The sequence below is a fragment of the Branchiostoma lanceolatum genome, chromosome 11 (genome assembly GCF_035083965.1).
Source record: "Branchiostoma lanceolatum isolate klBraLanc5 chromosome 11, klBraLanc5.hap2, whole genome shotgun sequence".
In the NCBI taxonomy this organism is placed as follows: Eukaryota; Metazoa; Chordata; class Leptocardii; order Amphioxiformes; family Branchiostomatidae; genus Branchiostoma; species Branchiostoma lanceolatum.
In genome coordinates, this window is record NC_089732.1 from 9845576 (window position 1) to 9872340 (window position 26765).

The window sequence follows — 26765 nt, forward strand, 5'->3', positions numbered from 1 at the left end:
AGTACTTTTTCGTCAACATTTCAAAGTCCAAGCAGGTTCAGACCCCGTCAACTTTGGGTGTGATTGATTATATGTCATGGGCGTAACTTGGCAGAGAACGGAACTTTACTGTTGACGAATTAGCAATTGTTATGACTTTTGGGCGCAACACAAACGTATACACGTTTAGGGTAGTGATAACCACGTCGGCATTTCCTTTCTTTCGGCGTTTTCTTTCGGAAAAATCCTGAAATTAAAATAGTTGGTCATTGTGATAGCGAGTTTAGCTTATACATCATCTGATTACAATGTGTGTTTATCGTGTACGTATATGTAGGACAGGGAAGTAAGAGTTCTGGGAAAAACTATGCATGGGACAAGCGAGGATGGTTCATGACGTAAATGCACCTAGTGCTAAGCAACCACTTTGTTTACCACGACTACACCAAGACTAACACCTACGGTGTTCGCAAGTTTCTAGTTGCAAAAAAAATCGTTTTAAATGATTTTCAATGTGATAACTAAGCAAAAGAAAAATTGCAATGACAATTCAGCAACCGTCCTGCAAAATAACTTTTAATTGGACGCGTTTTGATGCGCTCCCAAATAGTACAGGTATGACAAATGCTGCTATTTGTACCAACGGAATAGGTAACCAATCGATTGGTTTGTCAAAAGTCCACTGTGCAGCTGTAACAATGTAATCTATTGGTTTGAATCAACACAGTCCGACCTATCAAACTGCGTAGGTCAACACCAGCAAAATGTTGTCGATTTTACCGTCTCAAATTGCGAAAGGTTACGATCACAAGAATGTCCCAGACGCGTTACCGTTTCCTAAGACAATGGAATAGATGATAAGACACGTCTACACATAGTTCTCAGGTGGTGAAATGATCAGGCTACTATGCAAGTAGTTCTTCAAAAGAGTTCTTGCGAAAGAAACATAATTCTATCATTTTACATTCTGGAATCAAAGTCAGGGACGCGAATATAGACATCCCTACATCTTTATGACCATATGTCACAGGCTTGGAACGGAAACCATGGAACTGCGTTATTTTTGCCTTCAGGGCGGAGTTCTCTGTTCACCATAGTAACCAGGTGTGTCTGGGACAAAGGTGGGGTGAGGTATGCTACTGCTGTGTACATATACGTGCCCGACGTTTTTATTGCAGCATAATCACGGAAACACCACACAGTGTACGTGCGGGATTGTAAAGAAAGCAGAGCTACCGTCAAGATACGGCCACAATCTTAAGGAAGCTACCTAGTACTTGAAGACGAGTTGGTCACTGACTGAGCACCTTATATAGGTTACGCTAGCGGCACTAGAGAAGCAGGTCTCAGCCCTTTGAGGAAGTAAAGGGACTGAAAAAAGGTGTCAAGATGGCGGACAGAATGGGGAACGACTTCCACAGCCAGCCGCTCCTGGGCGAGCGCGCGGAGCCGAAGTGGATGAAGAAGAAGCCGCCGCTCACGGTCACGAGCGAGAGCGTGGTGAAGGACGAGTCGTCCGATCTCAACGAGGTCCACATGTGTTTGAAAGTACTGAAACTACTGCTGTCCATCTTCGTGGGGTGCGCCCTGCTGGCTTGTTTGGTCTCCACCAAAGTTACCACGATCATCATAGCACAGTCTTTGGCTGAAACTTGGAACTCAACGAACGCTACCAAGGCGTCTGACGAAACCTGCGAGGACTACCAAGGTAGGGAGGTAGACCTGAAAAGGGAGACGGCCATAGTTGTCCTGACGATCATCTTGATGATGCCGTACCTGCTCACCTTCATCAGGTGTGTCTGGAGAGGCAGGTGGGGAAAGAACACGCCCTGGCCCACCCGGGAGGCACTGCTCTTTGTAAGTATTCGCCTTTTTTTATTCTCGGTTTTACATTGTAAGTCCTATTGCTATATGCTATGCACAGGGTCTTCGACTTGTTCCACTATAACGGAATGTGACCGGGCGCCCTAATGAAACACATAACGTGCGGCAATTGATGGAAACATGAGTGAAATAGGTGACATTAAGATGCAAAAACAGCTATCTTGAATTCCTCATAATTTAGAAATCATCTTCACCAAGACTTTGTTACTTTCGTCATATTTCTCAAGAAGACAACGTACATACAGGCTGAGATGGTATGCCAAAACAAAGGAGAGGTAACCTTTTTTCCGAGATGCACAAAATAGTATTCGCACAAATGATTCTCCTGTATATGGTCCAAAATTTATCTTCGATATTTCAAGACTAGAATATTTTCTTTGAATAAATCTGTTGGTGTGAAGGATATGTAACAGAGGCCGTATCGATAGCCATGACATGCAGTACCTCCCATTAATGAAAGCCCTTTCTACTTTTGTGTTTTCATGTATGTGGAAACCTATCTACTAGTACCATAATCTTAATATAAAACTTCCCTGTAAACAAATAGAAGTTTGATATATCATGTAGATCCGTACATCACAATCGTCAACATTCGCGATTGAATAATGTAAGTTTGGGTGTAGCCAAGGTTGGCAGGGACAACGAAGTTCCTGTGAATAAATCCTGATGATTTCGTCCCCCCGTGACTCACGTAACAATGCCGTATTTGGTGCGGTGTTTGTGGGCACACATTGCCATACAGACTAGCTTGGGGTATGTGCTTTTCTTATCTTGTGCAAATTGGTGACTAATTTTAGCTACGTCTTTTTTATAAGTCATCGTTTCCGGGTGAGACTACCATCTCTAGCATTTTTTTTGCCTTCAGTCAGTAAAATATTAGCCTGGTTTCAGCCAAGCCCCGTGTCCGCCCGCCGCCTGTAACGGCTATCCACCCACGTAGGGGAGAGAAACCCCCGGACAGCTGGAGTTTGCGTTATACAGACTAGTAAAATATGTGTCATTTCAATTTTCACCCAGTTACCGCAGGGCACAAAGTAGTCAACAGTGGGTACATTTGTAAATAGCTTAACTCAAATAAATCAGCCCTTAGTATAAACTTCTGCTTCTGTGGCTTCCCTGACCGAAGGCGGAGGATCTGGCAACCAGGCTGGTTATGACGACGTCTAGAGACGTATGCGTATGCATGTTTCTATTTTTGCAAGAACGTATCGACAAGGATGTTGAAAAGAGAACCCTCTCTACGTGTCACCCACATGTCGATTTTTGAACCCTTACTGACTAATGAATAAATAAACTCAAATAATAAACGATTTCGATCTTCTAGGGCATGTCGTAACTCGACACAAGTAATGACTAACATTCTTTGATCGCGACATTTGTTAATGTACAAATGAGATTGCCGACTGTGTCAGGCCATTTGTAATTTTTTTCTCCTACACAATAGTGAAGGGAAGGTTCTCTTTCATTCACTTTGTGGTGAGACTTATCCATGCCTTAGGAAATTTACAGATGTCAAAATTATTGCACACCAGCTGCAGTAAAGGGCTGTAAATTGTTGCAATTCAGCAACAATGGCTTGTCATATAGAGAACCCGGTAAACCGTTGTTTGACGTATGACCCAGTGTGCTTGGCCATATCGGGGGGCATTGTATACTCTCCAAGAAGAGGTTAGGCTCAGGTTGGTTTTGGATGTTTTTACTGGCGTGTTTATCGAGCTTTCTATGTTGTCAGGTTTTCTTTTGCTATGCTTGGCGACATAAAGAAAATAGGAAGCTTCATCAAAACGCCTAAAAACGTCAAAAACCATCCGGACCCTAACCTCTGCTTGGAAAGTAGGCATTGCAGATTACATGTACATGTTAATGCAGGAGTGTCGCGTGGATAGTGCATTTATGATGAACGAAAAATGGGGCGATGCACTTTTTTGAAATAAATGGATTTCACTGGACCTTCTTGGACTTTTGGTGCGCAAAATCTGACGTCTTTGAGAAAAAAATATTATGGTGAACGCACGAATACTAACAATGCACAATTAAGAACAGACCCGATCTTCAAACATGGAATGCAGATCAAGAATGCACTGTGACTGTAGCGCTACTATTGTTTCACACGCGAACACACCATTTTCTCTATACCGCGAAATCAAATCCCCGTGAACTTAAATGCCTTTACCAGTATTTCTTGGAAACGTTTGAACTACATTTTCATTGCACTGATGACCCATCCCTGCTTTCCTCTCCAGGGTGTGATCACAGCCGTGTTGGAGGTGGTGGGTCTGACGCTGTTCACGGTTGTGGTGATGTCCACGGCCCGGAGGTCCCTCAGCATCGTCCTCATGAACAGCATCTTCCTCATGCCCGCCTTTTTACAGATCATACGTCACTTCCGGGCAATATCAGGATGCGCAACGTCAGTGAGTACATTTCTAATCATTCTAATCTTTGGCCTTCATCAGGTATTTCGACCCTACCCACGTCTGTCACGTGACTTTCCGGAAACGTTACGTCAGAGCAGGGTCAAAGGTGCCTGGAAGTTTGTGCCGCCCGTCGTTCCGGTTAAGAGATTGTTGATTTAGTTATTACCTCCATGAAACGGAGGTATTCTTTTCGATTTGTTGTTTGGCCTGATGTGTGTGCAAGTTGTGTGCTTTTCCCGGGTCCAAGGTTGGCCTGGGTGGCGGAATGGTGTAGCTGGAGACTTGCAGGATGGGAATGCTGCATTGGCCCGGGTCCACAGGCCGGCAGGAAGGCAGGAAAATGCATAGGCAGAGTTTGGAAGAAATTCACAATAATGAATAAACAAGAAATTCGCAAAAACTCTACATATTTCACAAAGGTATAAGATCTTTGTTTTCTTGTTTCTTAATGTGATAATTAGATTGATTGCTGTCTTATATTGCCATTTTCCGTAAACCAACAGCTTAAAGAGGGGTGTAAGAAAGCCGGAAACCTACTGGGTAATACGCTGGCAATGGGACTGGCAGCAGTATCATTGGTGGCAGTGGTGGCTGTGGAGCATGAAACAAACAAAGGTATGTATCATTCATCGAGCAAAGATCATATGCTGTGTTATGTTATGTTGTCTTGTTTGGTATTTTGTTGGAGTTGAGGAGCTGACCGACCATAAGGTATGCATGGAATAATTTCTAATAATATGTATCAGTTGGTCTCGTTTTGAGCATTATTAACAATGTTTTTTTACATTTCTCCAGAAATATGTACAAATGAACAAAACAACGCCACATATGCTCAATCAATCTGCGACATCTGCTTGGAGATTATGCATGGATGTCATCTCTATCGTTTTTTGGTCTAGATAACCAAAATTGACTCAAACAATATCAAAATATCTGTTTTACAACTTTTTTGGCCTTTATCCAGTTAAGGAACAGAGACAGATTCTTCCTAGAGTTACAAAACTTTTACACAAAACTAAGTTGTGAATGACTGGTATTTATGCCTGGCCCAACATCCCCCACCTATTACTAGTAACGTTATTTCCACCATTCTCTCACTGGTAGAGTGGACACAGCTCATGGCGATTCCTGTTTCTCTGCTGTGCCTGTCCATCGCGTGGCTGCCAACGTTCCAGGAGGTGCAGACAATCCACGCCTTGGATGATGACGAGGACCAGGCCATGGACAACGAGGCCGCGGCAGGAGCGAAGAGCGTGGACATGGTCATGCCGACTACGACTACCTACAACCGATTGAGGCCAAGTCGTATCAGTACCACCATGAGGTAAATATGGCTCATTGTCGTAACGTTACATCGTTATCATATTGGACCTACAATAGTAACATATGTTGTGATATGATGGGCTTGCCATAACAGCATTTAAAGGTATAACATGTATAAAGAAAGATATCCATTTTTATTTTAAAAGACTAAATTCACCAGTAGCAGTCAAAGTTGTAATGGATGTATAAGTCACATCTTCAAAGAATACACCACACTTAAAATTGAAAAGAATGGGTGTGCAATGGCACAGTGGCTAGAAGCCCGTCATTTCCTGATATTAGTCACACCAGTAGTAATAATTTCATGTTAAAACATGATTTCTACAGGAAACTGTCAACCTTAGCGCCACCAGTGCGAGCCCACACCATACCTGAGGAGCTTGCCCAGGAAACAACAGAAACGGTGATGGACGTTGATCCCCTTCCTATTGAAAGCGCTAGGTGGCGCTGCGGCATTATCACAAACTTCCTGAAGCTGCTGCTGACATTCCCAATGGTTCTAGTGTGGTACCGCACTTACCTGCAAGGTGAGGACTTCAGCCTGACTTTTGAGGGTCTTGTAGTAGCATGGGCCGTTAAGTGGGTGACTTTAAGATCAGATGTTGAAATCCCAACTGTTTTTTACTTCCTTAAATGCTGGATTCTTGATAGATGACATTCTTGATAGACCTCATTTGTTTTTTTTATAATTGATCCTTTCATTTAGAAGAAAAAAAAACATTATTTCTAGATATTGAATTATGTAAATATGATCATCATAATTTTTTAATCATGATGCATGAAGTACTGGGGTAAATGAACTGAGGCTTTGGTTGGTTAATTAAAGTGAAAATGCAATTATGCTTCCCTATTGTTACAATTCGTAGATTTGGACCATAAAACTAAAGCATCTTAGATCAGGTTACTATAATATACAATATTTGTTTCTTTTTTTTTACACATACAGCTAACCCCTACACATTTTGGTGCAAGTCCTACGAGATTTATGATCGTATCACAGAAGACAACCAAATTCTGGTATCCTTCATCGTCAACCTGTCGGCGGGTTTCGGTGCCAATTTGTTGGCCTGGATGGCGTGCTCCATCAGGATGGATGTCATCGGCTTCGTCATGCCGCTGCTACTGTCTCCTGTAGCTACGGCCTTGTACACCTACATCAGAGAACTGTGCCTCTTTCCTCTCTTTGGACTGTACGTTACTAACGAGGTAACAAAAGTCTTGATGCTGCTTTAGATTTATATTTTTTGTCTGTAACATGTAGCAGAACAAATCGTGGCCAACAATCAGAAGCCAATCATGCTCAGATTTCTAAAGCATTACATGTATGTCATAAATACACTTGGGTGCTTTGTACAGTATAACATTACTATATGTATAATGTTAGATGCAAAATGGCAAAGCTAATTGTAACCCAATCACACATTACAATTCATGACCATGGTATCTTGTAGTACTCTACTACATTTGGAACTTTCCATCCTTAATAAAGGAAGAAGAAGCAATTAGAAAACAAGTTTCTTCCCGACAAGTAACCTGAAATATATTGAATGCTGCCATGTTTTGCAGGTCGTGCCTCCCATGATGTGTGAAGTAGACCTTGAAACCGACCGACGGTATCTGGATCTGTTTGTCATCATTGGCCTGTACATCGCCATGGTGATCACCTCCGTGCGGTACCTCTTCAGAAGCACTGCCACCATCATGGAGAAGGAAGAAAAGGTGTGATGGCCAGTTCTCTCTGCTTGATACTTTTTCGTCTTTTACACTCTGAGCACACAAAATCTGAGGCATTGCTATCTGACAGTAGAGATCATTCTAAACTGTATACTCTGAAATTCCCCAATTAACAGATCTGATGAAGATATTGCCTTGTAATGTACTGAAACACTCGTCAGCTATAGGGAATGTTGCCAAAAAAAAAAAAAATTAGGAGGCTAAGCTATGTCCACTGTGTACTTGTTACTTAAACCATAGGGGTGTTTGTCTCTGTGTCTGTCTGTGTGTGTGTGTGTGTGTTTCCGGCCTACTTGCAAAGCAGCATGGGTAAAGGAGTGAAGTCTGCCATCTTTGGTTGCCTAATGTTGAGTAGACTAGGATGTCCCTGCTACATTGAGCCTGGATATAATCACTACCCCTAATCTTCTTCTTATCTACAATGTAAGATTAGCTCATCATTAGACTAACTAATCTTAAAGATGGATGGAGGTATACAAAATTTATTTTCTATTCCTCAGCTGTTCTGGTTGCCAGGATACAACACCATCTTCCCAGACCAGTGGCTCATGTTGTCGCGCCGCAACAAGGACACCAGCCCCGAGCTCTTCGAGAGGTCGACACGCAGCATGAAGAACACGAGGGTCTACATCTGCACCACCATGTACCGTGAGGTAACATTCTTCATTCTTTAACTGTGTGTGTGTGTGTTTTTTGTGTGCATGTGTGTGTGTGTGTGTGTGTGTGTGTGTGTGTATACTGAAAATGAAATCCAGATTATTAATCTCCATCAAATAAGTGCAATACAATCATAAAACAACGTAAATCCCATTCAGTACTCCTTTAAACGTACTATTTACTCAGAATGAACAAGAAATGCAGCAGTTACTGCAGTCCATCCGTGCCATTGCGGAGGCCCAGGGCCCGGAGCGCCAGTACGAGTCTCACATCTTCTTCGACGGCGGGTGTCAGAAGGGCCAGCCCACGGAGTTTGCCCTGCAGCTGCTGGCACTGACTGACAAGACCATGGGTTCAACCAAAGGTCAGGACACGCCTTGTACTTTATTTGTAGATGATTCCCTGCAGACGATCTTTACAGTTAGTTTTACAATGGACTCACAAACGCTAATATGGCTGACATACGTGTATTGATTATGACTTCTTGAGTTTTTGCAACTAATGTTGCAGATCACTTAACTTTCAGCACCCTGAAGTAGCCGTTTGGCAGTCCCCATTCTCTATTAGTAACATAGTTAAGGCAGCAGGGAGAAATTTGATATGTACCATTTAGGAATAAATGTATGCATTGTCGCATGACTATCAGAGCATTGTATTCTGAGACACTAAACTAAATCTGAATTTGCTACCAACAATGTTTTTCTTTGCTCCATCTCCCTATTTGTCAACAGAGAAGAAAGGCATCCTGCATGGGGCTCAGAAGTGGGCGACTCCCTACGGGCTGCAGATGGAGTGGCGTCTGAAACTGGCTGGTGACAGCCTCCAGGAAACTCGCTTCTGTATTCATCTTAAGGACAACAGCAAGGTGACTTGATGACTTTGCCAAATGTTTGTTATAAAGCTTATAGAAAGGGTTACATCTTCACGTTCTGACACCCTCTAACTCTTAAACGCTAGCACAGGGGTGTCAGAACACAAGGAACTCAGGACCAGCATACACTTGTCTCTTCATGTATTACAAAAGCAGTACAATTTGTTCTTGTAAAATGTGTCCAATGATTAGGTGTTGGACACTGTAGAGAACCTACCGAGCTCAAAGAGGGAAACTGTCACTGCCCTTCTGTTTCAGCGGTTTGCTCTTCAGTTACCGATGAAAGATAAGGGATGCTGTCTGAAACGTCTGACCGTTTCAAAACTTATCAAGTTGTGTTTTGTTTTGTTTCCAGGTTCGTAACAAGAAGAGGTGGAGCCAGGTCATGTACATGTCCTATGTACTGGATCACCTGGGTAAGAAATTCATCAACAACAAATTCCAAAATATAATTATTAATTTCTTTATAATTTTCTTTTTTGAGTTTTACAAAAAATACAGTGATTATAGAAAGAAGTCTAGGATTTAGAAAGTGTATTTTGATGTCATTTTTAAGGCTAAAAGTAGTACAGTCGTAAATCACAAGCAATAGAGAAAATTAGTTTAATTCCCTCAAAGAAAAAGCACCAAAACTTTAAAAGTTATTTGTGAATAACTTAAGATGCTTCTCACCTTTGCCTACACAGTGTACTATACTCCCCTGGGTATGGAGTCTGGGGCAGTCAAGGACAAGGACATTTTGGCCAGTAGTGAAGGCAGGGGCCAACAGGCCAGGTGTGCTCGTCTGAACAACTCGGACTGCTGGAGACCTGATGCTAACACCAGCCGGACACAGCAGTTTCTGGAGGTGGACCTAGGTAGGAACGACATTCATCATTTCTTGTTTCTAACATATGTGAATATAATTCCACCAGCGTACATAATTTCGCTACCCAACATCCCCCAGTATAATGCACTCATGTGTATCTAAACTGTGTATACCTTGGGGACGCTGCACTCAAGATCTCTCAAATACAGTGTTTTTCAAAGTGGCGGATTTATGTAACCTGGTGGATTAATGTTATTGAAGGTTACTCATCTTTCAAGATGTCACCGTTGTAGCCTCATAAAAATGAGGGAAAGCCCCTATGTTCCGCCACCCTTATGATCCGATGCCGCTATGTTAGGGTTAGGTTAGGGGTGTCGGAACATTGGGGTGTCGGAACATAGGGCCATTGGGACATAGTTCCGTCGGGACATAGTTCCGTCGGGACCTAGGGCTGTCTCCGTCAGACACTGTGTTGATAAGATAATATTGTTGTAGAGGATAGATAGGATAAATAAGGTTTCCAATGACACAAATTACTCTGCAAGTCAGATTAAGTATTAATGGAAATATGATTGATCAAATTCAATGTTGTAATGGTTAAGATCCATTTGATCAAACCCACAACACGTAGAGAAGAAAAAAGTTTAAGAGGCCGAATGTGATGTGCAACAATGAGCAAGCAACATAGCCTGGGTACCGTCCTCTGTAGGACACTATAAAGATCCAGCGGTTACCACAGAGGATTAGGTACCCAGGCTACAGGCAACTAATCAACAGAATTAATTTCTTGAATCAGATATTTTAGGTTGTCAATATCATCGGTAGTTGAAGACCAGAAAATAGATTGTTGGTTATTTGTAGGTGAGGAGACGGTGGTTACTGGGGTGGTGACCCAGGGGAATCCTGATGACAACGAATGGGTGGAGAAGTACAAGGTCGCCTACAGAAAGGACAAGGACAGCCACTGGGAGTACTGCAAGAACAACATTGGGAGAGACATGGTGAGAGCTCTCTGTTCATCATAATTGTAGATTACAATGGTAACACTTACTGACCAGTCTAACTGTCCAAACCTTTTAGCCTTATAGTAAGTGCGTTGGGTTTGTGAGCTGATGGCCCGGGCTCAATTCCCAGGAGCCAGGAGACTGTTCTATACACCTCATGCATTTTTTTAAAGATAACTAGCCAGATAACATCATCAAATTATCTTACAACAGTCCAAAAGAAACAAGTGCGACTGTAGCTATCCACGAGTAAACCCCACCTGCAACAGTTTGGTCCTTCTAACGTTACATGTATTTTGCAGATACTTTTGATCATGTCTTTTCTGATCATATATACTGCATACTTTTGTACCACCACAGATATTCGATGGGAATGAGGACAACAAGACTACGGTCACCCAACTTTTTCCTACTCCAGTCAGTGCGCGCTACATCCGCATTGAACCAGATGCTGTCCATGGCCAGTTGGCTTTGCGTGCAGAAATCCTTGGTTACAGCAATGAAGGTATATGAATGAAAAATTCTGTGAAGTTTTCGGCTTGTTTGTGTGTGTGTGTGTGTGTGTGTGTGTTTGTGTGTTTCTATGCTTTCCAATATACTAGACTAGTACACAATGCAGCATTACCATACATCTTCATTGCTGCTATTTGTAGGGGGGACTAGAAAGGTCACAGATTAGAGCAGTGTGCATAGAGCCAAGTGAAGTTTGCTATGTCTGATCACCTTGTTTGGCTTGCCTTGCCAGAGAGGGACCGTGACAGCTACATCCTCTGCACGGATGCTGATGTCAAATTTTCGGCGAAGGATGCCAACGCTCTGCTCGATGTCATAACCCGTGACCCAGCCGTCGGTGCCGTGTGTGGACGGACCCATCCCACGGGGTCTGGACCAATGGTGTGGTACCAGATCTTCGACTACGCTATTGGCCACTGGTTTCAAAAGGTGATTCATCATAAGCAAGTTATCCATATATCTGCTTAAAAGTTGGATTATCATTTGTTCAGTCTCGACATTGTTAATTGACTGCCAAGAAGATAATCAACTTAGTACATCTTCATTAGTATAGTCGAACCTCAGTACAAGAGACCACCTAGCCAATGAGACAACCTTTGGTAATTAATCTCATTGACACAAGCATCAAGAATCATGTCCATAGTGACCACCTGTCCACATTTCATTGGTCCCTTGAGTGGTCTTATTGGACAGGCTTGACTGTAACAGTTACTGTTCTTGGATGTTCGAGTACTTGATCTTTAGTGTTGTTTTGTAGACTGCCAATGACACCCTGGGCACGGTCCTGTGCTGCCCGGGCTGCTTCAGTGTCTACCGTTCCAAAGCCGTACGCGAGGCCGTGAAGACCTACGCCTCGAAAGTCGACAAGGCCGACGAGTTCCTGACCAAGGACATGGGAGAGGATCGCTGGTTCTGTACTCTTTTGGTGAGGCCAAAATAACCTTCAAGAACAGATTTCAAATAAAAATTTGGGTTTGCCCTTCAATTGATTCATTCCAATTTCATTCTAGGCTCAATTCTACACACTGTATAATATATATTATGTGCATCGACTTAAGTCACCTTGGTATCTCTATTGTTATGACATGTTTGACATTGTCTACCTTTAAAGGGGGCATTAAGCCGAATCCGTAATCTATGTATGAGTCTCAGAAGATGTTAAACCTAATAAGTGTTAAAGAAGTCAACACACTTATACCAAGAAGAGTTAAGGGGTCACCTGGTGTGCTTCGCTAAAAATTTGACCCGTGGTACAGCTACAATGCACTCTCTGAGCTATCAAAAGAACATCAAAAACTGTTTCACTTGATTAGAGGATGAACCTGCTTTGAACTTTTGTTATTTTTCCACCCAGGTTGAGCGGGGTTGGCTGCTGAGGTACACGGCTGTGGCTGAAGACACCACCTACTGTCCCGAGGAGTTTGATGAGTTCTTCAAACAGCGGCGCAGGTGGACCCCATCAACCCTTGCCAACCTGGTCAGTTGAGTTAGTCCTATACAAGTCATGTATTTAGCCCCCATTAAAATTAATCTGCCGGGTTACATAAATCTGCCACTTTGAAAAACTGCGGTTCCGTGTATGAAGGAGCTTCAGGCACAAACCTCAAACGTCAAACCTCTGCATGTGAAAGAACCCAAGACACTTATCAAAAAGAGTAGGGGTGACCCGGTGTGCTTGGCTATAAACAAAAGCCATGGTGAAGCGGCACTGGACTACTTTGATAAGCTACTTGAAAAACAATATACTTCACCTCAATTGACGATGAGTGCTTTGCCTTTTTTAAATCAAACTCATCTTGAAAGTGGTTGGTAGAATTCATCATGGAAAAGGATTCTTAAACTATAATTGCCAACACAAAATGAATGAATTGACTATATACATGTAGATACCCAGATTTTCAACACCAGTCTTTGTCACGGAAGTTGGCTTATTGAACTAACTAAAAGATAAGTTGTTCACAAAATAATATGTATTCTTCCAGATAGCCATACTAGGAATTCATAATGCAGTAGAATGTTCTGACACCCATCCTCATGCATGTTTATTTTCTGTGTTTTCAGATGCTGCTAATCCGTACGTGGGGGGAGGGACGAATGAAGAACCAGAACATCTCTGTTTTCTTCATCTTCTACCAGGCCTGCCTGCTGTTCTCCACTCTGATTGGTCCAGCCACATGCATCCTTATTGTCCAGGGTACCTATCAAACTCTTTTTACTTATTTTTTATCCCTTAGGCCACACCAATTTAATTTCTTGGTTAACGGATTTTATTTTTAATTTTAGCAACAACAAAAAATCATGAAAATAGAAGGCTGGGGTGAAAACTTGCACCTGACCCTGTTCACTCCCTGAAACTGTGTGCACCAAAGTAAAGACTTTCCTCTGAGATTCTGTTTTCATGTTGATTTTGGAATTTAGCATTTAAAAAAAAAATCCGTTAACCAAGAAATTAAATTGGCGTGGCCTTACAAAGTTATTAAGAAAATGCAAGTTGATATATTCGAGGAGCTAGCTAGGGACCACGCTACTGCTGTGAAGCTGACATACTGACTGATCACGTGAGGTCACAGGTCGAGCATCTAATTAACTCGTTTGATCTTTCACCCCAAATTATCACTATGGTTCATTTTTGTTTGCTCTTGTTGTTATCATTATTGTAAAAGTCTCCTAAAAGAAGACAGTTGGGGCAATATATCATGTACGGTGGTAGCCCTCTTGATTAAACCATATGGGTCCACAGTAGCTCATTGATCCTTTGTGTCTTATTCCACTTTGCGTTCTGTTCTCCAGGTGGGTTAGAGTACGTGTTCGGGTACAAAACCAACACGCCGCTGTTCCTCCAGCTGGCTGCCTGTCTGCTATTTGCCTGGTGCTGCCTCAACACCTCACAGTCCTTCCAACTACTGGTAATGACATATATCTTAGCTAGATTCTGAAATTGGTTTTTGACAGCTGTTGGCATTATATTCTAAAGTAATGCTGCTCGTTCAGAAGTATTAGTCCCAATTACTAGTAATAGTTTTACACTTCAGCTATATATTGTGTGTAGTACAATGCTAAACTTTCTTCCAACACTAATATATACGGATCAACTTTTCAACGACCACTCTCACCTTCTTCAGGATCAAAAATGACCAATCACTTCCGAACGTAAGCTCACAAGAGTTACAGACACGTAACTTTATTGACACATGCCTTTACACGTGATGTCAGCAATTGGTCAAACATGCCAGGAAGTTTATTGTGTGTAATGGACCACATATTCTGTTATCTCGTTTGGATGGCTCCCACAGAACACAATATGTGGTCCATCACACATTGTTCACAAGATGACATCCTGTCTTCCACAGCTCGCCAAGGGTCTGACCCTTATCTACGCCCTCGTCATGACGGTGGTTGCCATAGGAACAGCCAAACAGATTGTGGTGGCTTTCATCTCGAACTCCTCGGCCAGTGGTGAGTACTTGGCAACTCTGTTGACAGTACATCAGAGCTGTCTCCAGCTTTAAACTTATTTTCGTCCCACTCATTGTTTGGGAGCCCATGTTGTTAATTTCCTTTAAATCTGTCATTTTAAGCATACGAAAATACATTTTCATTAGTTGCATGTCATGAAGCGCATCATTGCCTGTCCCTCAGAACCAACTAAACCACTCCTGTGCCCCGGTAGCCTTGTGCTCAAGTTCAACATATTACCAACGCGTGTTGAAGTATACGTTTAGTTTCTTGTTAACGATTAGAGTTCACTCGACTTCCAACAGGGTTACCGGAGCGCATCATTGCCTGTCCCACGGAACCTACTAAGATACTCCAGTGCCCCGGTAGCCTCGTGCTAAACATCACCAACGCGACCTACGGGCGGACTGACCCAAACACCTGTGGTGCAGATGTCTCACAAGTCTGGAGCCCTGTTTATTGCCCGCAGTACTTTGCTGAGGCATACTACCAAAACTTGACCATGAGTGTTGTAAGGTGAGTCATGCTTGCAGTGCTGCATTCTGCCTATAGTAGCCTGGTCCCAGTCTCTAAGGGTCAGCTTAGGGGTGTTTTACCGAGTGTTGGTTTATTGGACCGTTTCTGTCAGCCTGTCTACTTAGCTGCCATATAGAATTTCGCAGCCTGTCTACTTTAGCTGTCATAGAGAGTTTCACCGCCACTGTAGGGGGCGAGCTAATTTAATCCAAGGCCATAAACCCACCCCTGATCATGAGCAGGCTCAGCTGTCTGGGCGGGCGGGCATCACTCCCAGCGCTGTAGAGATATCGGGAAGCCCTCGATGGTATGGTTTCTAGGCTACATTCTGCCCAGCTGAAACTTTTTTTCTTCATCTGACAGACGCATGATGCTTGCCTCCTAGCCATATGGTGTGATTTGACCTAATTTTGATATTTTTCATATTAGACATTTAGTATGCAGATGTTCATTATAATTCTTGTTGGGTTGGACTTTTTTATAATGCCATTCATTTTGCAGCACACATGGGTCCAAGGTGATTGACATTGACTCTGGTATGTTTTCTTTCAGTAACGAAGATGCTTTCAACTGTCAAGGAAAGCAACTCTGCAACCTCATTGCATCCAAGGAATACTTCCCCCCACAAGTGTCCATGCAAGAATGGTGGACAAGAAAACTGGAGAGATATAAGACCAGTGCTACGAATGTTTCCTCCCAAGAATCCAGCCAGAAACGTTGGAAAAGAAACCTTCCACAGTTGAAGGCGGACAATACCACCACAGAAATACCATTATCTAGTTCTGCAATTCAGTCCACCCCTATCACAGTGGTATCATCTAGTTCTGCAGTTCAGTCCACCCCTATCACAGTGGTATCATCTAGTTCTGCAGTTCAGTCCACCCCTATCACAGTGGTATCATCTAGTTCTGCAGTTCAGTCCACCCCTATCACAGTGGTATCATCTAATACTACAGTTCAGTCTACCACTACACAACTCCCACCATCCACTCCTCCGCCCAAACCTACACCGTCTGACCCTCCACCTCCAGATTGTTCTGCTGTCTACCTTGAGGTCCTCTACCGATGCAGGCGACGTAAGTTATTAGTCTAAGAGAAGTGTTATCTGAACCTCAGAATTGTTTTGCAATTGGCAGTACTAATAACCCAACCTTGTTTAAAAGTGGCCACAATGGCCAAACAAGCCATAAAAAATGTTGTTATGTGTGAATAATGATTATTATCTAATGGTATAGCGCTAACAGCCCACGTAGTGAAGAACTCACAAGTACATTGATCTCAGCTTTGCTTGCTTGTGTAAAGACCAAACAGTCTGTAGGTCTGGAGTGCATCAGATTTATGTGGAATTAATCTTTCACAACTTCATCAGTGAGTGTATGTACAAGATGAACCCACAAACTAACAAAAAGCACTCAAAGCCACACAAATCATAGAATTGTACCTGCAAGTTCAATCTTAGTTATTGTCATCACTACTAAACTCTGCATTCAAGCATTGAAGAAACAAGATAAACTACAATTTCCAACACAAAGAATTTGGACTTACCCAAATATTCGACTGATCAACTCCAGTCCAAATACTTTGTGTTGGAAATTGTGTTGGAAATTGTGTTGGAAATTGTAGTTTAACTTTGATACAGAATGACTTCTACCAACACAGATTGACTTTCAAGTGAAGAAACAAGATATTAAAGACAGTATCCTGGTGATGATGAAGGAAAAGTCTTTTAGACGATACTTGATTCCTGTTTCCACAGCCAGTGGCTTTGACTTTTCGGTGGACATTCCGGCCAACATCACCGTCCTCTACTTCCTCTGTCTCATCGGAATCTTCATAGTAACAGCACTGGTCCATCCCTCCGAGTTCTACTGTGTGCTGCATGGAATTTGGTAACTCAGCTTACACATCTGGTCCAACTCTCTGTCCTACCACAGACTGTTAGCTGTTAGACATGAATATTGAAGACTTTTTCTGTGTTTTGCAAACAAGAGCATGTCTTAATGATATTCATTTATTGGTAAAATTTCTCACAAAATATCAACTCTGTTTCAACATTAGTCATCTAGATCTCTTCACTGTCCATTTAATTTCAGAATCTTGACAATGTGATTTTTTGCCACAATAATTTAAAACCAGCATTAGGGTACTGGCCCACATGATGTGTTGCTTAGCAGTGGCATGTGACTTTGTGGTTAATGTTGTTAACTCAGCATCTAAATGTTCTAGGTTTGAACCTCAAACTTGAAATTTTCTGACTTGACTCAAGCAAAAATGAGCAGTCCTGTTAAACTTTGGTTGGAAAGTCTTCAAAGGAGAGAAGTAAAACGGAGGTGATCCACATTTTAAACATGTAAAGAAACCACCACATCTATTGATAAGATTAGGGGTCCATCCCTGTGTGAGTGGATCAAACCTTGCCAGTTTGGTCTTACGGTCTTGTTTGTACTTTACAAAACTGCTGTGTTGTTTCTTGATTCAGTTTGCTGGTTTTTCTGTTGTCTGATTCTGATGTAAAAAATATGTATAATTACCCCTGTAGGTACCTGTTCTGTCTGCCTGGAGGTTACCTGATCCTGATGATCTACAGCATCTGTAACATGACAGACAGATCATGGGGTGAGGAGGATTAATTTCTTCTTACATGATTTTCAACTGGACTGCACTGTTCACACAGGATCTGAAGGCACAGTTGCCTGTTTTCTCAGTTGGAAAGCATATTCAGCACCAAGGACAGTCACACTCTATGTTTTCTCAGTTGGAAAGCATATTCAGCACCAAGGACAGTCACACTCTATGTTTTCTCAGTTGGAAAGCATAATCAGCACCAAGGACAGTCACACTCTATTCAATCTAGGTATTTTCGTGCGCTGTCCTTGCATCCAGACTTACTCTTTTACAAAAAGCAGATGTAGTGATATGTCTGTTACAGTCTGTATGTGTTACGGTTGCTGCAAACATGGTTGTTTTGCTGTCAGTGGGGGTGGTTAGCACTTTTGAACAAGAATTCTTTTGAACAAGAAAGCAGATACTTAAGAAAAAGCAGTGTGCAATCAAATTGGAAGGTTACTACCTTACCTGTATGTAACATGCTTTATCAAACACGTTTTCAACATCTTCAATTCTGTCTTAGGAACACGTGAGCAGAAAACCTTCAAGCCAGGTGGAGGAGGTGGGGGAAGCTGGTTTGACAACTTGATGGACAAACTTCGCCATCTCTGTACCAGGTAAGATGAACTCATAATTCTATTAAATGATTGTCTCACCATTAAGTTCTTGTAACAATCATGGACTTGGCTGGATTGGCTCCCAGCTGTAAGAACCTGCCCAGCTGGGTGGCACAGGGCCTATAGAAACAAAGATGGTCACTGTCCTTTATACTGTAAGATGTGAGAAGGATCTAAACCTTTTTGAACCATTTGATGTGATTTAAAGGTTACATCCCTACATTCCGACATGTTCCTACACCCCTACATGTATGTTCCGACTACCCCCTAACCCTAACATATGGGTGTCTGAGGAACACAGGGCCCTCTAAATGCTCCTAAGGATGCCACGTTATGATAGAGTAATTGTGTTGTCAATCAGAATACACAGTCATGTAGATGTCATACTGACTGACTATTTTTTTTGTGATTCTGTCCCACCAGTTGCTGCCCCTGGTGCCGACCCGGAGGTGGCTACCAACGTGTCCCGACTTCTGAGCGCCTGAGTGTGGTCAGCAACCAGTCGGATGGGGAGGATGACACAGCAGATGATCTGGAGGAGTCTAAGGATGGAGAGACGGAGACTGAGAAAGAGGATGAGGCAAAGCCAACAGTCGATGCTGAAGAGATAGAGGTGGAGGAACGTTCGGCGCAACCGAAAAGTGTCGGGTTTGCCACATCTGATGGTGATGAGGAGGGTAGGAGATATCTTCAAGTATTTTTACATGTGTTAATCTTATCTAAAAGCTTTTGAAACCTTGACAGACCTCATTTTAAACCTTGAGAGTTACTGGTAACATATTTTATGTGCTTTGTTCATTTGATGCTTTCGTTGTTTAATTTTTGATGTCTATCTGTTCTAAGGCCTCTATTCTCATTTTGTGATTTTTTTGTAACTGTTATACCGGTGTATTTTTATTTTCTTGTTTATCTAATGTTAAGTTATCGTACATGTATGTGTTCCCTGGCGGAGACAACTTGTAAAGGTGGTTACCACCTGTGTTGTTTTCCCCACCACTGTACATGTATTAATGGCAAACCCTAATAAACAAACAAATGTACTTTGAAATAAAACAAACATAATGTCCTCAAAATCTGGATACTGCTGTTTCCCTTTAGATCAACCAAGGCCTAAGATATCCAGGAAGAAGACTCCGTGGATCACAAAGGGATCACGCGGCCCGTCCGCCCGCCGCCTCGAGCGCCGTCAAACCAGGAAATATTCGCAGTACTACAGCCGGGCAGATACGCAGATACCTGTGCGGGGTTGGTTGGAGAGGTACTTCCCAACGTGGAAGAGTAGTCATAAGGTATGAAAATGTCAAAAATAAGCTTTATTACCTAACTACAATCATTGGTACAAAGTCATACTGCATATTTAACAATTAGAAACTATTTGCAATAGGATGGAATGCTGTAGATATTAGTTTTTTGCTGTTTTTACGTCCACAGTTCTTGCACAGTTCTTCCATTGTTTACTAATCATTGTTTCAGTCACTAAGTCAAAGATACAGCAAAGTTTTGATTTTTATTGATTGTCACCAAGAAAGTGCCTTAAACACGCTTTTTGAGGTAAAATTATATTATGAAAGTTGACCCTAGCACTGGTTAATCATTATACAACCACTAATTATGTACCAAATTTTGTCCTGTAATATATGCTGCTAATAATACAATTAATACCAACATCTTGACTTCCTCAGGACACCTTGGAAGAGTTCTTCACCATGCATGGCTATGATGACACCAGCTTTGTTTCTGGCATGAAGAACGAGGTAGGAACACATTGACTGTTTGTTCGTGTTGGTGTGTGTCCATAGTTATTAGAGTACAATGTCAGTAGAGTGGCAGGTAGTGAGTGGGAAAAAATAGGAGTCATCATTGAGCCGTATTCATTCGTTCAGACCGTTGGTGTGCCTAGTAACACATAGGGCAGTAAGTTTCCTTGCTTTTTCAGTAGCAAGGTATATTTTCACAGGGAGGGGTTGCTAGCTCTTACCCTTAAGCGTGCTGAAGGCACGTCCTAAAACATGGACCCCAATTTTGCATCCCTTCCTGAAAGACGAGTGCAGCCCCAACGAAGATGCCCTTCCCAGAATTGAACCAGGTCTCCCAGTTACCAACTAATTGCATCCATGGCCAGGAGCTCAACTGTGAGGCTGCTACCAGTTTAGCTATAGGGACATCTCCTTTCAGCATGTGTAAGGAGTTTGGGGGCCTTTACATATATAGCACATTGCCCCCACAAAGAACATTTTTCACAGTATTGACACTTTTTAACTAATTTCAGGACTTGATCGACATCGGCATGACAGGAGACGAGTACAGTTTCCATCGCAAGAAGCTGATGCGTGAAATCACGAGACTCCCAGAGTACATTGCAGATTACAAAGTGCCGGTAAGTTCAACATAATAGCGCCCCCTAACTTCCAGGTTTGGTATGACAAGTACCAAATCAAATGGATACAAGAGATGAAGTCTTTACTAAGTCAAAAATATATATTTCAGTTCAGTTTGTATTCTATCCCACCATACAACAGTCATAATATAATTACTTTCTTCACAATTTGTACTTTTGTTATGGTGACATTATTTTGTTAGCTGTGTAGCTTTGTAACATTCAGTAGTTGCTCTGTTGTGTTGGAATGAAGGTAGATCCTTTTCATAATGTTGATATGTAATGTAACCAACAGAGATGTACATTGTGCATTCATACTAATATATATGTCAGGCCGAGGGTAGAGATGACAATCTGGCAGAATTACCAGTTCTGCCGGTAATGATCCTCATCGTTGACAGAGACTCTGATCAGGATCTCTTAACTGACACAATTCTGCTGGTACAAATCCTGATCGGAGGCTGTGAATTTGTCTGTGCATGTGGATATTTGGTTTAAAGACAGTCAAAACTTTTCAACTTCGATTCATGTCACTTTAGATCGATGGATTGACTTGGAACTCAAGATTTGTAAATGGGAGACCACCCTAATATATTCCTAGCATCCTGATGCGATCTCTGTCGACAGAAACTTTAGTAACTGGTAGAATAGGCAATTCTTGCATATTGCAATCTCATACATACAATACATACATATATACATAGTTAATTACTTACATACATGCATACATGTTACATAAATTGATTGAATTTTTCCTGTTTCCCAGGAAAGCACCCGTGAGTGGCTGAAGTCCATCGGTATGTCGGACTACCTGCAGAACTTCCTGGACCGGGACGTTGTGACCAAGTGGGACCTCGCTATCGTCAAGTCCATGAAAGTTACTGAACTCAACGAGAGGTACCACATCACAAAGAAAGGTGAGTCATTGAATGATCTGTTCCACTATTTTATGGCTGATAGATAGATAGATAGATAGTATTGATTAAATCACACTTTTTGCAGGTCTCCCATTGGTCAGGCCAAGAAGCTTGATGACCTGAGCACTCCCAAGTAGGGAGGATTAGAGACATCCTAATCCTGTTAAGTCCATTCTTTTGCTAACAACGGACTATATCAGACTTGGAACTGTCAGTTACCATGGTGTTAGAGGCTGTCATGACTTGTTTCCATGGTTACAGTGAATCCTGAGCTCCTGTTGGCCATTATTGAATCAGACACCTGGCTCAGAGGTAAACGGAATGGCCACAAACTGGGATGTGGGATTTTCTTGACAGTGAGAGTTTGTGTTACACATAGTACCAGCAATTGACATGTGTTGTGGTGATCAATGAATTATGTAATATACAATGTGAAATGTTATAATATTCTCACTCTCACTCACTCTCTCCCATAGCTTACATTCTATGTTTTCATTTTTCAGCCCATGTCAAGCGCGTAATGCATTCTCTGAAGAACATGAGAAACCCGAATGACCGTAAGTGTTCTTCCAAATATTTTATTATTCCTGTTCAATTGTTCAATGTAACAGAGATCACAAGACTTCGTGTCTACTGTCTTGCAACATGTTCTACTGTCAAACAAATGTTTGCTTCCATTTGTATGCAGTACAATTCTTAAGTTACTTGTGTTAGAAATTACAATAAACGCTACAGAGTAAAGTATTGTTTCTTTATCTTAATGTAATTAGCTTGAACAAGTATCAATCAATCAATCAATAACCTTTATCTTAACTGGAAATGCCCTGTCAGCCTTGGCGGCTCTTCCCATTGGTCCAGTTTGAGATTTAAATTATAGATTGTATTTTCCAATTAAAGATTATCATTTTATACAAACACAGTAACTACATTTTGTATTCCTGTATGTCACAAAATGATAACATTGTGGCTTTTTATGATGAAGAGTGTTAAACGTTATTATCACAGATAGGATGTGAGATTAACATTCTGGTGGGATAAAATTAACATGTACCAACGTAATTCCACCAGGGTACATAATTCCACCACCCTTAAAAGATACGTCCAAACAGATTTCCAATCCAACGTCCCTCAGTATAATGCACTCCTGTGCAAACTGTGCATACCTGGGGGTGCTGCTCTTAAGATCTGTCAAACCCATTGTTTTCCAAAGTGGCAGATTTATGTAACCCGATGGATCAATGTTAATGGAGGTTGTATCCAATCCCCCAGGCGAGGCTGACATTGAGAGGGTGCGGTACATCGTGGACCAGCTGCAGACCAGTGTGATGCTGGAGCCGAGTTCCTCCCGGCTGAACGAGGCGCTGTTCTGGGAGGCGCTCAGGGCGCAGTGTCTTGATCCGGAACTCACCACGTTCAACGAGGTGGACGAACTGAAGGTGAGATGTGTAGAGTTTGAAATAGACCAATCCCGAAACCATGCCCCTGTTCTGTTGTTAACACCACTATCCAAAATAGCGCTTGACAGACAAAAATTCCACCGGTAGGTTGTCAATAATGCGGTCGGGCGTTGTTTCCCATTGTTTGAAAGGGGTGAGATTATTCTGTAGCTAACAGGTATGCAGGTTATGTCAAATCAAATCAAGAAGTGTATGCCTGGTATCACTGTATCACCATAAAATCGTTTGTCTTTGTTTCTACCCAGCAAGCACTTGTGGATCTGCGGAACGGCTGGCTGATGGTCTTCGCTGTCGCCAACGCCATCTGGCTGACCCTCATCCTTGTCCTAACGTCACAATCTGAACTGGCCATCCTGGGTTCCAATCCCATCGGCCTGGCAACGGCGCTGTGTTTTGGTGTCATCCAGGCTGTTCAGTTCCTGGCGATGTTGTTCCACCGTGGCATCACCCTGATGCACCACACTGCACGGATACCCTACCCTACACGGGTATGTTTATTACTGTATCTCGTACATTGTATCTGTATCTATATAGCCGGTATAACCACCCTTCAGCATAACACACCTGCTTCGCAAGCACGCATCACGACAGCAGCTGTTTATATTACACCAAAGGATCTGTCATGTCTAACCTTCGCATATCTACCTGAATGCATTGTCTAAAGCTATCTAATGAGGATGCCTCAACATTACTTGATGGTAACAAGTTCCACTCTACGATAATATTATTAAATCTACGGAAAATGGAATTTTTGAAGACATCAATCCTAGGGTTGTGAATGTTTTGTAACCTTTGCAAATTAAGCAGAATTTGTACAATGGTGATGAAATATGAGGAAAGTTTCAAGATCAAGGTTATTGTTTTTCTCATGTCGACGTCTATACACAAAATGGTCATGACATTTTTATTCATAATGTTTGATACAACACGAAAGAAAAGAGAGACTGTCTGCTACTTTTGTAGATAGGAACTATCCTTGTCCAAAGCTGTGATGATAAGTTTTGTTTTTCTCCTTTCAGCGCCCAACCTTCAGGAACAAGACAAGAAAGAGTGGGACGAGGCTGAGCGTGCAGGCCATGCCCAGCAGGGGGGATGTGGTATACCACAACTCACTCACTAATAGACAAAAGTGAGTAGCTCTTAGTAATGGTGCCAACTAGTGGGCCTCATTCAGTTGGGCTTGAGTTGAATTTTTTCTGATGACTTAACAACAAGTATAAGCAATCTCATCATTTGAAAAAATGAGTATCAAAACTATCATGACAAGCCAAATAGGTTACAAGCCAAGGGGGTTACATGTATTTTCTGAAGGTAGCAGTGTGTTATGTCAGTTGGCATTCTTCAGTAAAACAATACTGATATGTCTTCTTTTTTGTTTTGTTTCCCCAGCGGTGTGGCGTACCATAACCATGCCTTCATGATGGAGGAGGATGAAGGGGAGACCGTTCCAAAGGTGTGAGGAAAGGAAGACTCTCCAAGCAGATCAGACGGGGCAAGAAGTCTGGGTCACTCCAACGAAGTCAATGATTGCTTCCTCAGGCAAAATAAGATGTATCATTACAGCGAATTTTGATAGCTAAGAGTTAAGTGTTAAGTTAAGTTTCCCAGGCTTCATGTAAATAGCAAATCTAGTGCATATGGTTGCAGTTTTTTTATTGATTATTTCATCAATTGAAAAAGTCAGGTGAAACAACCTGAGCCTTTTTGGTGTAACCTAGGCAAGAGAAGAATAGCAAAACTCCTGTCTTCCATCCTTTGGTGCAAACTTCCTCATAACCTGGCCAACATAGGATATCAGTGTGTTCTACACATGTACATCTTCTACTACAACTTTGTAAGTTTCATATTTCTTTAACTCGATCTGCCACCTTCAAATACCATGCCCAAGACACAAAGTATTGAGGACCCACTGCCCCTAAGGCGTAGCCTGGGTACCATCCTCTGTAGTAACCGCTGCTTTGTCAACACATGTACAGCACATCCGATAAATCATAGGTTCTGGCCTTTGTACGGCACTGTTAAGTAACGTCTTCTGTTTTGTGTCATCATATGTGTAGAAAAAAAGCGAACATCTTTTGTTTTGTGTAACGCCCTCTGCATTGTTCCCGAATACACAAGAAGATCTAGGTCATATGATTATATGTTCCTTGGACCAATCTGCTTAATGTCAACACAGCATACCTGATGAATCATAGGTTCTGGTCATTGTACGGCACTTTAAACTAATGTCTTCTGTTTTGTGTCATCATTTATGTAGAAAAAAAATATTTTGTTTTGTGTAACGCCTTCTGCATTGTACCCGAATGCACAAGAAGATCTAGGTCATATGATTATATGTTCCTTGGACCAAGCTGCTTAATGTCAACACAACATACCTGACAAATCATAGGTTCTGCCCATTGTACGGCACTGTTAAGTAACGTCTTCTGTTTTGTGTCATCATTTGTGTGTGAAAAACAAGGTAACATCTTTTGTTTTGTGTAACGCCTTATGCGTTCTACCCGAATACACAAGAAGATCTTCACTAAATGAGAAAGCTTTTTCAAACTGGATATGAGGAATATCCTGATAGTAGTCAACATCTTGACATTTAAGTAATGCTGTTGGCTTGCTTACTTCCTCTGAAGTTTTGGTTTGCTTGTTTTGCAAAGTGGTTAAAAAGCCATCTCTAAACATAACACATACTAGCTTTGATGCTTTGGAAAGTATAAGCTGCATAAAGTGATTAGTACAAGTTAATCATAATTCTATGCTTGCTTAAAGTGATAGCTGTTGTAAAGCTACTGAAAAGAAGATACATTGAATATATGTTTTAGTCTCATTGACTCTAAAATGATTTACAAAGTATAGCCATTATGATGTTCCACTATAAGAGGTAAGAGCATTGTGCTTAAGTTCAATCTCAGAGGATGCAGGTTTGACCATAAGTTGTTTATCCTTTGAAATGAAAGTGATGGAGTTCTAACAATGTACTGTCATTTTTTCACTTTCATTCTTTATCAACAGTTGGTTTTCAATTTCTTCATTAGATAATTTTAGACTGTTTGAAGTTATTATAGACAAATGACATGGCTGAATAAGAGTTGACTTGCTCTCAATACGCCTTGTATGGTAGCTATTTGCTATTGGAAGGAAAATAAAGTTTCTCATCAGTGACAGCTTTTGTGTGTTTTTTTTGTGTGAAATATGTGTTTCTTCCTCTTCAGAACAGGATTTGTTTGACAATTTAGTTTGGAGCAGAAGTTGTGACCCGTGAGTGAAATAAAGTCCACAGAAAAGGGAAGTTTTCAATTGTTTCAAGCAGGAACTGATAACGTTTATATACACCGATTATGATGCAATACATGGAACGTTATTGAAACCAAAATATGATGAAAGAGACAAAAAAAAACTCCATATTCAACCGTTTATTGTAGCCCCTCTGGTAGAGCATCTCTCAAAATAAGAAAGCCTATATATAGGTAGAACGGGTTATCGATGATAAATCCTCGGTACTAAGGTGGCCCGGCTAAGCCTTAAGGTCAAGAACAAGAGCAGGAAAGAAAGGGACCTAAAGCCCCATAAGAGCCCATCTCGTTTCCCGAGTCGTGAAATGGCCAAATCTGGGAATGAGAGACGCTTCGTTAGC

General features: G+C 41.8%; 1 protein-coding gene across 1 annotated transcript; it reads left to right on the forward strand.

Moving 5' to 3' along the window:
• The first annotated feature begins 1185 nt into the window (after nt 1–1185).
• Nucleotides 1186–26295, forward strand: LOC136444567 (uncharacterized). The gene is made up of 35 exons (XM_066442175.1): nt 1186–1836; nt 4107–4277; nt 4784–4895; nt 5385–5604; nt 5931–6130; nt 6550–6809; nt 7170–7322; nt 7838–7990; nt 8181–8358; nt 8726–8859; nt 9221–9281; nt 9552–9722; nt 10535–10674; nt 11038–11182; nt 11423–11619; nt 11948–12115; nt 12545–12667; nt 13252–13384; nt 13981–14096; nt 14541–14646; nt 14952–15162; nt 15715–16238; nt 16919–17051; nt 17702–17778; nt 18293–18386; nt 18810–19063; nt 19485–19675; nt 20069–20140; nt 20656–20763; nt 21530–21680; nt 22184–22237; nt 22950–23116; nt 23383–23625; nt 24157–24266; nt 24527–26295. Exons 1-35 carry the CDS (start codon nt 1369–1371, stop codon nt 24594–24596), a joined length of 5868 nt encoding a protein of 1955 aa, XP_066298272.1. The 5' UTR covers nt 1186–1368; the 3' UTR covers nt 24597–26295.
• Nucleotides 26296–26765: the final 470 nt, after the last annotated feature.